Genomic DNA, 18,487 nt, shown 5'->3' on the forward strand with positions numbered 1-18,487 from the left:
AAGAAACAAGTGATAAGAGAAAATAGCTTCAAGGTGCATCAGGGGAGGTTTAGGTTGGATATTATGAAAAATTTCTTCAGCAAAAGGATTGTCATGCATTCGAATAGGCAGCTGGTGGAGTCACTGCCCCTGGAGGTATTTAAGAACATGTAGATTTAACACTTCTAAGCACAGTTTAGTGCTGCATTTGGCAGTGTTAGTTGCACTCTATCACCTTCAGGGTCTTTTCGAACCTAAATAATTCAATGATTCCAAAAATCTTTAACATTGCATAGCATTAAAGTCAATGGACTGGTGGCTTTTCACATTTGTTTGAACTATTTCCTTACTATCTATTTAAATCATACTCCAGAGGTTGTAAACTCCATTTAAAAATTTATATATAGAAAATGAAAAGTGACAAATCTATAAAGAGGCAGGTTCCTACCTATGTTTCATGTTTTCCTTCTCATCATTCAACCCATAATTTTCTTCAGAATTTCTTTATAGCTCTGTAAGAAGCCCAATCTTAGCAGCCATTGCTATCTTAAAGTTTAGATACTGGAAAGCATATAAGTCAGCCAGAATGCTCAGATGCTGCAATTCTACAATTAGTTCAGTACTGAACTGAAATCCAGAATCTGAATTTAATGGTAAAATCAACAGAAAGACTCCACTGATGTTAGAATGCACTGATCAGTCAGACCGGTACTGGTTCTACAGTTCATGTTCTGTTGGTCAATCAATACAGTTTCCAGCTGTTTGCTGCCAAATACATGCTTATTTCTATATGTAAATGCTACTGTTTTTTCATAGACAGTTTTGTCAGAGCAAAAGTCTTTGTCTTAGGTCAAAACCAAGTCTCAAATAGAGATTTCAGGCAGAACTTTTCAACTTTCTGTAAGACTTTATTGAATGTACAGTGTATCTTCTTTTTCTCAGCAACTATAATAAAATGTAAACATAACTAAGTTTATGGAAAAAACTTACTTCTACTTTAAATAATGCAAGCTCCTCAAAAACATAAACATGTTCCAAACTGTCTGCACTGTGTATTTAAAATTATTACATTAATTTCAAGATCTTGGATCCAATGATTACATGCTGGTAGTTCCAATATAATCAACTTTACTCTAAAAGGTAAAGTTATTCTTTTTCACAAATGTTTGTAGAGTAGAACAGGTATATTTGGAAGGGCATATTAATTCTGTTGTTCCATAGGAATTTATGATTTGAGAGGTTTTCTGCCTATATGCTTAATATGGTAGTATAGTACTATTTTTTAATTAAAAGCTGACAAAGAATTAGCTAAATTTCTCCAACAGGAATTTAACACTACAGACAGAATGTTCCAAGCAACAGAGGCATACACAGAAAGACAGTTGTTGCTCAAAAAATTTAGTATCTACAAAGTTCATCAACAACATTAAGCTTTTTAAATAAGTTTACAAAACATGAAATGCAGTTATATTGCCTGGTCAAGGCCCAATTATTTTATCCTCAGAAGTTTATTTTTATCTGTGTAATACAATTAAGGTAGTGATGTAAAAGCATATATATTTTAAAGCAAGGAAGTTGTATGAATCAATAATTTGGTTAACTTCTTTAACTTCAGTTAACTTTGCCTAAGAATTATGGTTTTGTACCCACAGGGATAGGAGTAGTTGTTAAAAATTCATTTGGACTAGCCTGATTGTCACTCCGATGTAAAAATGGAGCCATTGCTGGAATCTGAGCAAAGTAGTTTTTTGCCTGAATATGCTTATGGTTTATTCTGTGAATAAATGGTGCTTCATAAGCCTGAAAGTGAAAAAAAAAAAAAAAAAGCCAAATCCCATTAAATGCAATGAAAATATCCAGCAATGTATGTGTTGCTTCATATTTTAGACAGTATAAGTAATGACCCTTTAATACACTAAACCTGATAATTTATTTGTATATGATACGTAATGAAAAGTTTTGTAGTTCTATACTGCTACCTTATGGCCCAATAGTGAAAAATATTAACTACTCCTTGTGAAATATTAATCACCTTTTAAAACCAGAAAATCTCCTAGCATTTTTTCACACATTCAAGAGAAAACTTATTTAATCTTTTCAAGTAACATTTGTACTTATCTTTGAAAACATAAAAGGCAAATGTTTCAATACAAACATTTATAAAGTGATGACTACAGAAAATTTCCTTGATAAGAGCGATTTGCAGGTAATCATGGCAGCAAGATTCTGAATTCTGCAGCATTTCAATCAGCCTTTTCTTTCAGTGGTGACATTTTCCTAAGTTTCCAGTGGTATGTAGCAGTTCAGATGATGTAATAACCAGAATATTTAGTTGAAAACATTTGTTACCTCTATAGTTATTGTAGTTATCGTTATGAGTAATTGCTATTAAAGAGAGTGCTTCAGATGCCTTTTTTTTTGTTTCAGTGAATAAGAAACTATGGGACATTTTACCTTTTCCTCATTTTCCTATTTCACACTTTTTTTTTTTTTAAACAAAGTTTTAGCCATTACCACCGTTGAAAGTTCACTCCTCACTATATCTGGTTTACTTCCACTTTTGTAGCAAGAGCTAAGTGAAAATACCTTACGATTTTTAGGTAGGCTTGCATACCTCACATGTTTTTCTTCTGGCCAAACTCCTACCTCCACTCAAGCTCTGGAAATTAATGGCATCTCTTTGACTACAATATCCAGACTTATGAAGATAAACCAGATAAGTGCATAATCAGAATCTTCGTCTGCCATAATGCTAGCAACACAATTGTATGGATGCAGAGAAGCATGGCTAGATTCAGACTGCCTGAATAGCCTTCTTGGCTGAAAGTGACACAGAGGAGTCAATAGAGGAATTTCCACCTGGAAAGGGATTTTATCTTTTAACGTAAACATGTGTCTGTTTGAAGGCACAAGTTGGGAACGCACAAAAATTATCACGGGCGCTAGAATTCCCTTTACTTTCAGAATCTTCAGACTTATATATTTTGTCCCCAAAGCAAATTTTTCATTAAGAAAGTAATTCATTTGCTATGTCAGTTTGATTATCTTATCCTCTTTAAGACTTCTAAAAAGAAGCACAATGCATAACAGCTCAATTTGCATGTGATATACACATGTTGAGTCAGAAACTGAATTAAGAATACCTTGAACAAAAGGACATTGCACAGCAAACACCTGAGATCACAACTTACATAAATCAATAACCTGGAGGTGAAAGGTTTAGCAATCTGTTACTAATTGCAGGACAAACACAGCTCACAGGATTCTCCCTCGCCTTGGAAAACTAAACACTCCACCATTTGATGTCCAGTGGAGTGAGACATTTACCAGACTGATATATTTAGATATAGCATTTGGGAGAAGTGGTGTTTCAATGACTTTTTAAACAAATTCTTTATTTTTTTAAACTCAAAACAGTAATTATGTTTTTATTGCTTAACTGCAAACTGTAAGATTATGTTATTGGGGGTATTTAAATGACACCTACGTAAGAATGCAAATTGAGACATTTTGTTATGACAAAATGGTTAAATTCCAGACAAAAAGCCATTCTGCTATTTGATGAGAAATTTATAAGGCCAGAAACTAATAACATCAGAGCATGTGCAAGAGCACAGGCATACAACTGTGATAGTATTTATGGTTAGGTTTTAGTATGTTTTTCATCCAGGACAGCTCTTCTCCGATCTCAGCTGAGGGAAGAGCACAGGCATGGCACTGTTCTTAGTAGGCAGCATGGATGAGACCACTTAGCTTCTTTTGTTTTGGAGGGACAACCATGACAAGACAGAGTTCAGGTACATGGTAGTGAGTTGTACGTGCCAGCTACCCTCTGGACTAGCATCTGTTTCATTTAATAGTACAGATGCAACTATTTAAATAGTGACAGTGGGCCAATTTCAACATGGATGAGTGTAAGGACTAAATTTTGACAAATATCTTTAGCCACAGAGTTCTACTAACACATAATATTGTAAAAAATCTAGCACATCAAATTTTACCTTCTCAAGGCTGCTCAGCTTAAGATGTGCATCTGCTTCATCTTCAGTAAGGAGAATAGTGTTCCACGGAGACCACTCATGTTGCTTATCCCATCTGACCAGAACCAAGTCATAGAGGTCACTGCAGGCACTGATGGCTGACTGGCAGCCCCATATGTTCTCAATCATGTACTGCAGATCTTGATGCTGAAAGGGAAGACAGGGTTAAGAAAGAAGCAGCATGTTTCATTCTACAACAAAAGCAGTGTAACCATATAAGTATCCAAATAAAGGTTTCAAAAATTTTTTTCTATGCATGTGTCCTATAACCACTTGGTTAAAGAACATCAAGACATACACATCTTCCTTTAGCATGGTGTGGTAATTATTGACTGCATTTTTCTTGAATCATCTCTGAAATATTACATTTTTACTTTGTCTCTGCTATTTGCAATTGATATCTTCTGTTGACATCCTGATTGCTTACCTACTCTTATAAAGCTTCCTAAATCTCACAGTCTTTATCATATAGCATGCTTAAGCCTGTTCAGACCTTTTTGGTTAATAACAATAATCCACCTCTATCATTAATAAAAGTGACCTCCCCATTTCATTCTTGAATTTGGAATTAACATTTGATAAATGAGTTATTACATTACTAAATTACTTAAAGGTTACATATAATCAGAACACTCTGGCCTGGAAAACATGGGAAACTAGAACACGAAAAACTCCCACCTGTGACAGACCCCAAATGAACTGCGTGCTTTGCTTTTTGTCCCCTCACTCTGCTGTTGATACATCGAGATCTAATTGTGCTCATGATACTGTTGCTCATTTTACCAAATGAGATAAGCTACAATATTAACATAAATAACAGAAGGTCTGTTTGCACAGGTTCTCTAGTGCATAAAAGCCTTTAAATGTACTTTTAACCTGTGTCTAAGGTTAATTTCTGTTAATCTCAATATTTTTTTATTTATTCCCAGCCATCTGAAATCATTACCATACCTTGATAAACACAGCCTCAGGAACGAAAGAAAAAAAATGGGGAAGGATGGCAGTTACCACTAAACTCTGTCAAGTTTCTCTGTCATTCTGCATTAATTTTCTCTGCTTTAGTCATGGAAAATTACTAGAAGATTTTTATCTACAGGAGTCTGTAAACAAATACTTTTAAACAGGTTTTCTTCCAAACCAGCCCTTTGAAGAAGACTCATTCCTCTAACAAGAAAACTTGACTCAATTAACTAAATACTAAACACTAAATAATGGTGTTTACATGTTGCTTATTAAATTCCTGACAAAAGATGAATGAAACAGTGCTTTTGTGAAATGTAGCCTCATGTATTCTCATCCCCCATGCTTCTAAAATCCAAGAGCCCACATAAATTCTTGCCAGGGAAAATGTAAGGTAAAAGCTGGTCTTAGAACCTCCACTGGTAATACATCTGTGCCTACTGACTCCAAGAACATAGGACAGGTCCTATCTCAGGTCTCAAATCTGGTCCTACAGGGCCTCCTTCATTAGGTTTTGCTAATTGGCTTCTGTTTTCAATATCTTCTCTTTTTCACAAAATTTGAAGTAACTGCTTATCTTCTTTTTTGAAGCCAGAAATTTGCAAGCAGACATATTAGCAAGTGCTACTATTTTTGTGCTAATCTATGCATCTCAAAAGTTACCAGAACTTGTAAAAATCTATACTGAGACATATAAGGGTCTATGTAAAAAAGATCCATAATTTGACTCTCCATTTTTCTTGGATTTCATTTTTTCTTCTGCCTGAAAATTAGGCAAAATCTTGTTCTATGTTAGAATTTCTCAGGTTATGAGGAAAAGTTTGATTTAGGAGACTACTGCACTTTCTAAAGGTAGGCATGCATTTTGCTGTGAAATTGTGCAGTTCATTAATTTCAAATGATGCTTCCCTTCTCACAACCCCAATTTGTTCTGCACTCTTATGGAAGAGTAAGAAAGAGCCTTCAAAAGTACTGTCATCTGACAATTTGGGAGAAAGTATCATTGAATGCTCTGCAAGTAAGCCTGGGAAACAAAGGTAGGGAGGAAACTCATAAAGGAATTAAGTATAACTTCATATGAATACAACATTGACATCAGGATGCTGCTCTTCAAGAAAAATCAAAGCCATAGTATGTACCATTGATAATAAGGAGCATGGCATAATTAAATCCCCTGAAAGAATAAAAGGCAACTTCAGGACTTGACATATTTAATGAACTAGTTCATTTTTATATTAAAAAGGTCTTTAGCTGCAGTAAGCAGAACTCAACTGGAGTTACCATAACTCTCACCAGCTGTTTTTTGCCTTTTAAACCTTAGCAGCACTCATATAGGTGGTCAATCCAAATAGAGTCAGTATGCAAGAGATCTGAACAAAAATCTTTTATCACAGAAGTCTTACATCTATCCACAGACAATACGATCAGAGCTAGTAACAGTGCTGCACTGGGCAATGAATGAAGCGGTCACAGCTGCTGTAAAAGACTTAGAGTTGTGCCCCAAGTAGTTTCTAAATGCCTCAGATACAATGCCTCTGGATATAAGTGCAGACAGTTTTTGGGAGTGGAAAGGAAAAAAGCAAGCAGCTCATAAAAAAACCTGAATAATTTAAGGAAATGCTAGGGGAAAAAACCCAACAAAATTAAGTGATTTAAGATACAAACCTCTGTTGTTTAGATATTTGTAACTCTAAAGAAATTGAATTAATTTGTATGAAAATGCCTCAGTATCTACGGATGGTACAGTGGTATAACCACAAACAGAAATGTAAGTGGGGATTTCTGGTGTCAGAAGTTAAGAAGCAGTCATGTTTTAGGGCACCAATGGCCACCAGCCATCACAAGTGATGTGACGCAACAGAAATCCAAATGATTCTGGAGAATGTTTACATATTAAGATAAACTAAGTAAGATGCATACAAAACACTTCTCAGCTTAAGTGAAAACCAATATGGACGAACATCTTCAAAATCCAGGTTCTTTGATAATATTTCTTAACACAGGTATGATAACTAAAGAATCCCAGTCTTCCTTTTGGGAGCTGCCAGTGGCAAAATGCTAAACTACAGAATGGCTTGTTCTGGTAGCAGTGGAATATTGATGATTGGCTTTTGTTTGCTTGGTTGTTCTTTCAGGCATATTGAAAATACAGTTCAAAAAACTTTTCTATGAATGTTGGTGCTGTAGAGAATTTTGTTATTAAATCTCAGAAAGTTCACAGAAATCTCTACTGTGCAAGATTTTCAATTAAAAAAACACTTTGCACTCACCTCACATTTAAAACTTTCCCAGGAGATACTGGATATCAAATTGTTGACAAATAAGTAATAACAACTAAAAGAGAGAATTGACTGAACTCAGAGGCAAGAAGTTCTTTGCACCAAGTTGTTCCAGTAATGATTGTTAAGAAACATTAGCTACTTAGCAATATTGCAGAAGATTAGAGATGACAGTAAAAAATTCAGAAAATTAAAATATTTAGTGAATCTCTCTCCTAACAAATGTAAAACAGTACAACTTCCAACCAAACAGACATTCTGCTGACATAAAATAGGAATGTCAGGACCTCAGCTCCTTTATTTTTTTTCCATTGGAGAACACAAAACAATTCTGTTGTATACTAAAACAATAATGGGGATCAAAATATTTTACTAGCATCAGGTCGTGAACAATATTACAGTTACAAAAACATTATTGTTGCTTTAGAGATAATGCTGGTATCGTTAAGCAACACAATCACAGCATTGCAGAATGGTAGGGTTGAAAAGGACTTCTAGAGATCATCCAGTCCAACACCTTGCTGAAGCAGGTTCACCTCCATCAGGTCACATAGGAACGTGTCCAGGCAGGTTCTGAAAACCTCTAGAGCAGGAAACAGCCACAGCAGAACCAGAAGAAGAATTTGGATCACCCAATTCTTGGACCTGTTAGCTAGACTTTTAACTTATTTTAATCCACAGCTTGTAATGACTTTTGAAACACAGCAATACCTCAAGAGATTAAATGCTGCTTCTTTATAGTATGAAATATCCCATAACACTGGAAGTTTATGCAGCTTTTAGCCTATTTCTCAACTTAATAACATACACAAATGAAGGAAAAATTATAGTCAAAATCATTAGTTTCCATTAGCAACAATGCTCTTTCAGACAGTACCTGAACTAAGAAAACAATTTTAGCATCATCCTGATAATCAGCTTCAGACTTTCTGAGATTTTTTAGAATAAGTTTGTACTTCAGAAATGATTCTCGTCGCAGAGCCTCGTTATCAAGCTTGCAGCAGGAGTGACATCTGCCAGCAGTGCGGGAATTAGCAAGAAACGGAAACTCCGTGGATGGCAGGTGATTTTCACAACTATGACAGAAGTTAACATTTCTATAAAGCTTTAAGGGATCTGGTGGAACCTGAAAGAATTTTTAAAAAAATTAATTTACTACAAAGTTCATTTGTATTGCTTGTGTGCCACCCTAAATCTGCTGGAATACACTCTACATGTATTCATCCAAGTGTTCTAATATGCAAAAGTCAGTCATATTTATTTTAAAATACTCAATAAAGTGGGTTTTTAAAAAAATATAAGATCAAAAGCCCTTGTATTTTCTTACTGTATTTGTGAAAATTAGTTACATAAATCAGACAATTTTTAAGCTATATGAAGACCCCAGACATTATGCTCCAGGGCTCTTGCTGGTGCTTTTATATATGCAGATTTCTGCCATTCTGGAAAGATGACAGCACAGAGAAATCAGAAACTAATTCTCTGCTTTTTTTTCCCCTCCCTTTACATCAATAATAAAACCCTGAGATTATGGGCATATTAATATTTTGGCAAAAAACATAAAATCATCAGAGCGACATGTCCAAAAATACTATAGAAGATAATAACCTAAAGTTGCTAATGGTCTCTTCATCTCATCTTGCTTCATGGGATCTAGAAAGACTATAATGACTGCGCAGAGCAATCTGTAATCTGTGCAAATCTATTATTGAATAGTTTGAGTAGCCTGATAATCCAGCTATCTCTTTTGGTCATCTGCCCTTTTTTAAAATCCTGAAGGATTTGGTCACTTCGTGTGTTGACAACTGCCATCTTTTTTATGGTTTAGAGAAGGTTAAAAGATTAAATACAAATATAGGTGCAATTCAGCCTTTCTTTTAAGATACAGTTAACGAAAAGATACAGAAGACAAAAATCTCTCCTCTCCAGTCTCTGCTATGCCACACCTATGTAACCCTGTTTATAAACCTACTGTAAAGTAACTGTTAGTTGGTTCTAAATCTGATCATCATTCACTGACAGATTCTCAACTCCTGGGGTAATATCAACCACTGTGAGAAAAATTCTTCTCTGATGGATGCAGAACACACGTGGCTGCAATAGTGAATCAGATTTCTAATTGTAATTTGCAGTCAGAAAAGAAAATAATCGCACAACTTGCAAATTGAGAGGTCTCTGCCACTTTCTCCACTTCCTACATAAATCTTCTTTTCATTATGTAGTAACCACTTGTACAACAGAAGCTTGTAACTGCTTTTGCTTAGGGGTAAGCTCATTAGATATCACTCATTAGACAATGGCAATGTTCCTCCTTTCTGGATGCATGGGATGCTGACCCTTGTCCAGTAAAAAAAAAGATAATTGCTCTCTCTATTGGTTCATTTTGCTGTTACCTTCCCATAAGATACACCAAGCTTTTTTTGAGTGAAGCCTGTGCACTTGCTACATTTTACTTCTTGAGGAACTCTACAGCAAAATGTAAAATAAATAAGCTTTCATGGTTTCCCATTCCACTTCTCCATCACCCTTTGTTCGATGGCCACTATGACAGATTGCAAAATAGGAATAATACCTTAAGTACCCTAGCAACTTCAGGGTTAAACTTTGGAGTTTTAATATACTGAAGAAATAATGTACAAATTCTTTTCCTCAGTCCTTCTAAGTTGCATTCTTTGACCTCTCTCGACATAAGATCAACTTCCCTGTCAATTAGTTCCACTATTTCCTGTGTTAATTTGCATTCATGTTTCTGAAAGAAAACACAAAGAAAAACAAACTCCACAACAATAAAACAAACAAAACAAACAAAATAATTCTAACATAGATATGAAAGCAAACCATGGCTTCTATGGCAATTGTCATTTATACTTCTGTAGGTTCACATAAGAACATGTTCAAAGAACCCCTTGGTGTCTTAGGAAAACAACCTCCAAGAAAATTAATGTAAAGAACTACAAAACTGGCAAGATTTACAGATTCTGCTTCAAGGTGTCTGCATATATACCAAAGCTGTGAGGAAACATAAACCTGGAGGCATTAAAAAATGCTAAGCAGAGGCACAAAAGTTTTAGGTCTCCAAACTCCCCAAGAAATCACTGTCTGAGAAGCTTCTTTTGGCTGCATGACAGGAGGTATAATGTGTAACTGTCTACTGTGTATATTAAAAAAACCCAAACCAACAAAAAACCACAAACCCAACACCCAACTCCCCCCAAAAAACCCCAAAAACTCAATCAAATTCACCAATCTACTACACAAAAGGCAAGGGGGACTTTAGGAGTATGCTTGGGTATTGGTCATTTCAGTGTTTCAAATGCTCAGCAGGAAACTCTCCAGATCCAAGAGGTGAATGAGTTCAACATTTTCTCACCTAAATTAAACTGTTAACTTACAGAAATTGTATATTTTTTTCCCAGCAGCAATATTGACTTGTGTTAAGATGGGCAGGGTTTCATAAAATAGCAGTGCTCCAAACACTATCTTGGCTTTAGATCAAACTTTGGCACTACCAAAGCAAACAGCAAGATGTTTGTTTGTTTTAATAAGACCAGGAAGCAGCATTCTATTGTAGCTTGACATCAACAGTATCATCCTGAATGTATCTTGAAACTCACATTATTTTTTTTTGTACAAGAATAAATAAATAAAACAAATATGAAGACAAAAAGAACTGCAATCAGCTTCTAATTCATTGGGAACACTGGCAGCAATGAGGGTGGGGAGTGAGGGACAAAGAAAAAAAAACATTTAATTCAGTATTTGTCACCCATAAATCTGGTAACTCACAATACAGAGAGAAAAGTTTCTAAATGAGCATTTCAAAGAATGAGGAAAGAAAAATAGTAACAGCCACTTACATCTCTGCCATGTTTTCATCAAGTTGTTATAAATATTTAGGTAAACTTAGTACTAAAATTTTATGCTTTATTAATGTATAAAACAGTCCAAAACCATAGGTTTAAAATAAATAGTCAAACAACTCGAAGAAAAAAGTACACACTGCAAAGTGAAATATGAATTTAGACTTTACCCAGAAAGAAAATTACACTCTCATGCCAGGCTTTCTCTAGCTGCAAGCTGACCATCCTGGCACCTGTCTGCCACAAGAAGCATTGCTTATGTGTCAATATAATTAACTGACTACATCTTTATGAAGTACAGCTTCAAGCTAAACATAAGTAGAGAAATGAACCATACCTTCACTGTACATTTGAGTGTTAACAGCACATCGATCCTCTCGTCTTTTGGGATGTCATTCATGCTAATGCTGCGGTAGATTTCTAACAGTTCTCTGGCACACAGTGTGTACTGTGTATCCATTTCAGTGATTTTTCCATCATATGCTTTCCATCTCTTAGGCTGTGCACACTTGAGAAACAATTTGTATAACATTGAGTTGATATAATCTGATCACCAGCTGAATAAGTGCATTATGTCATGTCAAGTTTCACCAGAGCAAATAGGGACTTCACATTAACAAAAGGGTAAACCCTTTCTACCAGAGCAAGTATTGAATTGCATACTTTGTTCGAAGTTGCTGGTCATGAAAATTTTGGCTTACAGTATATTAAAAGTAAATAAGGTTTTCCTACGGGGATACGCTCTACTTCTTTAAAGTGAATTTACTGACAGTAGCGTTAGAATACATTTGCTCTGTGTTTCATCTTGTGGTCATAAATCCCTCTAAACTATCAGTAAAAATCAATGGGACTGTTGACTGTGTAAAGATTGCAAATTTAAGGCCTCAGTGTCTACTGCAGTACAAAATACCTCCAGGGAACTGTTCTATTTATGTTACCTATCCAGGTAGAAGGCATAGACTTTGCTAAAGCTGACTAAGGCAAAGCATGGATATATGGCTTGTCAGATACTTCACCTAGTTTCTTCTTTGCTAACTTAACTACATACCACGAGCCTAAAACTTCAATTGTCTTTTTGCATATCTTTTAACTTCTGTAGACAGTGAGAAGTTATATGGTGTCAGCTGCTCCACTCAGCCATCTTTCTCTTTTAAGGGGCCTGCTTTTAGTTGCAAACCACACTCTTACATAGGTAGGCAGGTATCCAAATCAAACAGAAAGGTAGTATTGAAAGCCCTCTCCCCATCATTACCTAACACCACTCCCTTTCCTTAACTAGGGCAGCTATTTGGAATCGTATTCTGTGTATTAACTATTCTCTTTCACTGTATTTGGAAACTGAGTGTTCACAAACACTTGTGAACTTCACTCTGCAGTCTCAGTTCAAGTTAAGAACAGCAACATTTCATGCAGCATTCATATGTCCAGTAGTTTTCTGGATACGACCCAAGAATTGATGTAATCGTTATTTTGACCAAATACACAGGCTTGCTATGGTGATAAGTCATAAAAATACCAAAAATATTAGACAGTTAGAACGGAGATGATTAATTACTATCACAATCAAAACAAAGCTTTCCTCACTTTTAAACAAATAAATTATAAAGTTGGTAAGCAAAAAAAACTGGCAAAATAATTGAGAAAGAGAATTTAACACTGCACAACTGACATTTAATTACATTATTGGTAGGGGTAGAACTCTAATTAAAAGAGGTATGGTTCATCAGAGCTCACAATTCATAGTCAAAGCTGACTAAGAAATGCAATAGAAAAACCAGGCATTAGAAAAAATCAAAACTCTTAATATCTTGGCAAAATCTTTGAACCTCTTCAATAATAGAAAGAGGTAATTTTCTCTGTCATAAATAGGGAGCATTCTACTGTTCCTTCATGACTTTGTTTCCCTGTCTTTGTACAGTACTAGAAATTCTAAAACAAATCAACCAAAACCCCCCAAGTAAACAGTAAAAAAAAAACCCATCACCAGTTATGCTGTAACTCCTTTGTATGGTACACTGGCAAAAATTACTGTTTTCCATGGAGCAGTTAATTCACTGCCTACGTTTGACCATGTTCTTAGACAAGTCTTTTACTTATGCTAGGGAGAGTCAACAGGCAGAGTTTACCCTAGGAAATGGTATTAAAACTATTTTTTTCTGATAAATGTGCAACAAGCCATATATGAGCTAGCAGTCCTGGTATTCCACTCTGCAAATGACCCTTAACACAGACCAACTGTTTTACGATAAAGTCTAAATTACTCCACAGCAAGATGCATTTGTAATTTCTCTAATATTTCTTACTATCTCATCATAGCTGTGTAATACAGAAAAGAAAATAATGTTATAAGAAAGGAATTATTCAGCTTTTTAGTGAAAAAAAAAAAACCAAACCCAAACTCAAACATACAGAGGACTCATCAATATGAACATATTCAGTATTTCAGAAAGAATCACGAGCTCTCTGATTTCAAGACTACATTCATGTATTCCAGGTTTTGCCAGGTTTTCCTTGCCTTTTAGTCTGCTGGCAGTGCTGTAGAATTTAAAATAATCCTGTTATCTGTATTACTTCAGAGAGCAAGACTACTGTAACTGCACTCTGCTGCCAATGCATGAAAGCAATAAAAAAGCATCTGAGGAGAGAAACACACCACCAGAGACAGAAAAAAGTAGAGAAAGGTAAGTAAAAATCCATAGGATGAGTGCAGAAATAGCACAAAGAATGAAAGGCATGAACTGTGGGATAGTTAATGATTACACCTTTAAAAATCAAAGCTTAATCAAGTACTTTCTCTTCCAAATACAAATGTTGAAGGGGAATGAGCTCAGCATATAATAGAACTCCCCTGAACACACAACTACTTTTAAAAGTTATAAGGGGGAGTCAACACAGATTCACCTAGGAGAAATCCTGCTTTACCAACCTGATAGTCATCTATGAGTGCATAACCAGGTGGCTAGATGAGGGGAGAGCAGCGGATGTCATCTACCTGGACTTCAGCAAGGCTTTTGACACTGTCTCCCATAACACACTCAATCAGAAAGCTCAGGCAGTGTGGCTTGGGTGAATGGATGGTGAGGTGGATCAAGAGCTGGCTGAATGACAGAGCCCAGAGGGCTCTGACAGAATCAAGTTGGAGGCCTGTGGCCAGTGGAGTTCCACAGGGATGGGTTCCAGGGCCAGTCTTGTTCAACATCTTCATCAACGACCTGGATGAGGGGACAGAGTGTACCCTTGGCAAGTTTGTCGATGACACCAAACTGGGAGGACTGGCTGATTCCCCAGAAGGCTGTGCTGCCATTCAGCGGGATCTCGACCAGACTGAGAGTTGGGCAGAGAGGAACCTCATGAGGTTCAACAAGGACAAGTGCAGAATCCTGCATCCGCGAAAGAACAATCCCATGCAGCAGTACAGGCTGGAGGTTGACCTGCTGGAGAGCAGCTCTGCAGAGAGAGACCTGGGAGTCCTGGTTGATAATAAATTAAACATGAGCCAGCAATGTGCCCTTGTGGCCAAGAAGGCCAATGGCATCCTGGAATGCATTAAGAAGAGTGTGGCCAGTGGGTCAAGGAAGGTTCTCCTCCCATTCTACTCTGCCCTAGTGAGGCCTCATCTGGAGTCCTGTGTCCAGTTCTGGGCTCCTCAGCTCAAGAGGGACAGAGAACTTCTGGAGAGAGTCCAGCACAGGGCCACCAAGATGAGCAGGGAACTGGAGCATCTTCCTTATGAGGAAAGGCTGCAGGATCTGGGGCTGTTCAGTCTGGAGAAGATTGAAGCTGACTAGATTTTTCAAATCAAAAAGAGACCAATCTCTAATGAAAAACATAGTTTAAAAATTTAAAATACAAATAAGGTAGTAGAAAGTGCTTTAGACATATGTCCACTGTTTGGAAAGAGAGCATCTCTTGTTTCATATATTTTCTGATCTATTGTTACTAAGAATTCTGGTACTGAAGAAAATTGTCCTGGTTCTGAGATGTAGGAAAACTGTATAGCTTGTGAGAATACATATTGGGAGTACTATATATAGGGTAGGACATTGGAATGCAGTCCTTAAAGGAAAAATGGAGATTCAGTTAAGGGAGAAATATATTTGCTTTGACTGTTTCAGGATTATTTTTCTGAGAAGATAAAAGAACAATAGAAGCAAAACATTTAATGATTAATTAATGATAGCATTTAATGTGTAGAAATGATTCAAAGTGTTGATATCATTCGTAAGTATTTAGTTTTCTGGGTTTTTTGCACTCTTGAAAGCAGTAACAGTGAACACAATCATATCAGAGCAATAAAGTGAGAGTTCCACCAACATTTCAGATAAGTAGTTTGTTCATAATGAAGAAAGGTAATAATTTTATCAAGTCACTTTTTGTAGTGCAGTTCCCATATACCAGTAATAAAAAGAATGAAAAAAGAGTATTTTTTAGATAAAGATGTCATTTTTACTTTGATCACCAAATAGTCAAAATCTTAAAAAAGTAAAAAAGCTATTTCTGTGTAGTACTTCTTTTCATAATTTTGCAACATAATATGAAAATAGCCAGAATATTTTTTTCTAAGGAAATGGATTGCTGGGACTAAAAAACAACTTTTTTGTATTTTACATTAAGGTGTCATTGAATCTAATGCCATTCTAAATCCTCTTTGTATACAAATGCATTCTCATTTTTGTTTTAAAGATGAAAGCCTGAAGAGCACTTGCATTGAATTTCATCTCCAAGATTATACAAGAATAAAATCTCTAGTGCAACTGGAACTAATGAACTAATGACCAAATTCAACATGACATAAGAATCAGTTAAAGCTCTTCTGGGTTACTGTCCTGTACACGCAACCAGAATAAATGGCCAGAGGCCTGTGCTTGATGGGGAAACAGCAAATCTAGTTCCTGAGGTTAACTTTTCTGAGAGGAGAAGAAGGAGAAAAAAAATAATCCATTAAGCCATTCTTCAGGGTCAGAGTTTAATTTTGCAAATACTTGATGAAACATTTGCATTTAATTTTAAATGCGATAGCAAACTTTTCTCTATAGAGACAACAAACAGAATAGACAAGAAAGAAAATCACCTTGTCATTAATTTTGATTAGAGAAAATGAGCAGCTTCAAAAGATAAACTAATAGTTTAGATTTTCAAGGGTTCAAAGATAGATTAGGAAAACGTAGTTTTACGCACAAATTCCCACCTCGCTGTAAAGAACACAGTATGACACATAGAATGGTATGCAATTTTTTGATGCTCTACAATCTCATATTAACCATTCCAAATTGTTAGAATTTCAGCCTTTAAGGCTGTTAACAGTGCCATCAGAATCAACTTCTTTATGCAGAACAGTTACGTAACACAAAATTCCTCCACTCAGTGTTCTTTTTTAATATTCTATGCACACACCTGAGATTTACCAGAGACACGGGTAGTTAACAGTCTTATTGATGAGCTGTTAGTCTCTCAATCAGTTACAGAGCTCAGAAACTCTCAGCTTGGAAAAAGACATTTACGGAATTGTATTGAAAGGAGCACCTAGATAATTTGGATATTTACAACATTGGCATTCACATGATTAATTATTGAAGCTATAAAAGTTACTTTTGTCAGGTAGCTAGCAAATGTCTTTTCTGCTCTTGTATTTTGGTATTCATTATGTCCAGCCTAAAACTACATCACTGACCTTACATAGAAAGTGGAGTATTGCTTTTTGTTGATTCTCCTCATCTGCATTTAGTTTATGTCTCCCAATGGAAGAAATCAGCTGTGTCTCTTGTTCCAGAAGTCCACAAAATGCTGCCTTTCTTTCAGCTCCAGTGAGAGTTCTGTCAATCCGTTCAGTCTCCTCCTGCCTCCATACTACAGATACAAAGAGTTGGGTATTTTTTACAAGATGTTTTTCAGTGAAATCTCTACTTTGATATTTAAGAAATAACATAATTAGTTCTCAATATTCATTAAAAGCCAGTTTCTATGTTAGGGAATTGATTGTTATGTATATTTTTGATCCATGCAAAACAGCCTAGAAAGGAATGTAAATAATATAGATCTTCTGTGAGAGAATCTGTGTGTACATCAGTTGCCAACTGCCAATTCATACCCCAAACTCAAAGATGGGTCAGGAGAAAAAGGAGCTCCATCTGAGAAAATATGGAAACATGTGATGAAACAATTTCTTCACGATTTTGCATCTAAAATAACAGTCTCAAACGGATCCAAAAGGTTAAAAGCTCCTACTGCTTATATAAACAATTGCTCATCAAATTCACAAGAAAAGGTATTGTGGAGATCTTCTCAACAGATTAAGGACAGCATCTTACTGTGGTACCACTAGCACTCAGTGCTGAGAATATTAATTACTGCTTCTCCCTCCATAAATGAGAAAAACCTAAAGAAGCTCAAACTCCTTCAAAACTGAGATAAAACTTGATTGACAGTCACATTTAGTACTCCAGGTCTTACACTGAATAATTGAGTAGTGTCATCTTGTACCATCTGAGGTAGACGGATGTGCATTAATAATTAGGCAGTCACTACTTTACTCTCCCTTTCCTCTTCCACAATAGAGCCCTTAAGTGGAAGGGACACACAAACCACAAGATAATAAAGACAGTAGCATGTGCATCAGTACACACTGTGTAAGGATCTGGCCTTCTGATTTTTAGGGTCGGATCACCAAACCACAGGTACTTGATGCACCTACAAGTTAGACTATTTAATGACAGAAACATATAGATGTATGCATATGTGTCTATCATGGTTTCTTTTAAAGTACTCATATTTTTTACTAAAAGTGCTGGTAAACAGACTATTTGTCTTTACAGAAATCTGTTAGCAAAATCAAACTTTGTTTACTGAATAGTGTTTTCCCTTACATATACTGTAACATTTCTTGGCTTTTCTGAAAAGTCTGTTCCATTTCAAATACACTTGGAGTTTCATAGGGAGTTTTATAAGATGCAACATTTCAACATTTCTGAACAATATCTCAAAGTGTTGTTATTATTCCGGAACAGTTATGCAAAAGCAAAACCCAACATAAAGGAAACAATTTAATAGGTGATGCATACTTACTGAAAAAGCTATAACATCCTATATAAGGTAATATTAGAAGCTGGAGGAGGGAAAGGATGAAGGTTGGTTTTCTGCCTGTGGCTTCCTTATCTTCAATACCTCATGTTTTCCATTTAAAAACATTTCAGTTCATTTCCTTAAAGCTCTCCAAGCTTTGGTATTAATATGACAGGTGTCTGACAAGCTCTGAGTACCCAAAGACAAACTCTTAAATAAAGCCATTTCAGCAAACAAAGGCATTGTATAGTATTAATTTACACGAAGTTTTATATGCCTGAAGGGGGCAGCAACTTCAAAGGTAGAGCTA

General features: G+C 35.9%; 1 protein-coding gene across 2 annotated transcripts in view; it reads right to left on the reverse strand.

Moving 5' to 3' along the window:
- Positions 1-929: 929 nt before the first annotated feature.
- The window catches only part of IQUB (IQ motif and ubiquitin domain containing), a 29,721-nt gene continuing 12,163 nt past the window's right edge, over positions 930-18,487 (reverse strand). For both annotated transcript variants that reach the window (XM_062017935.1, XM_062017926.1), the window contains 6 exons: positions 16,790-16,965; positions 11,456-11,626; positions 9,831-10,007; positions 8,136-8,384; positions 3,981-4,166; positions 930-1,779 (listed from right to left, as the gene is read on the reverse strand). In XM_062017935.1, coding sequence (XP_061873919.1) covers positions 1,612-1,779; positions 3,981-4,166; positions 8,136-8,384; positions 9,831-10,007; positions 11,456-11,626; positions 16,790-16,965 — 1,127 coding nt within the window. In that variant the 3' untranslated portion in view covers positions 930-1,611. The remainder of the gene's footprint in view (positions 1,780-3,980; positions 4,167-8,135; positions 8,385-9,830; positions 10,008-11,455; positions 11,627-16,789; positions 16,966-18,487) is intronic.

The sequence above is a fragment of the Colius striatus genome, chromosome 1 (assembly GCF_028858725.1).
Source record: "Colius striatus isolate bColStr4 chromosome 1, bColStr4.1.hap1, whole genome shotgun sequence".
In the NCBI taxonomy this organism is placed as follows: domain Eukaryota; kingdom Metazoa; phylum Chordata; class Aves; order Coliiformes; family Coliidae; genus Colius; species Colius striatus.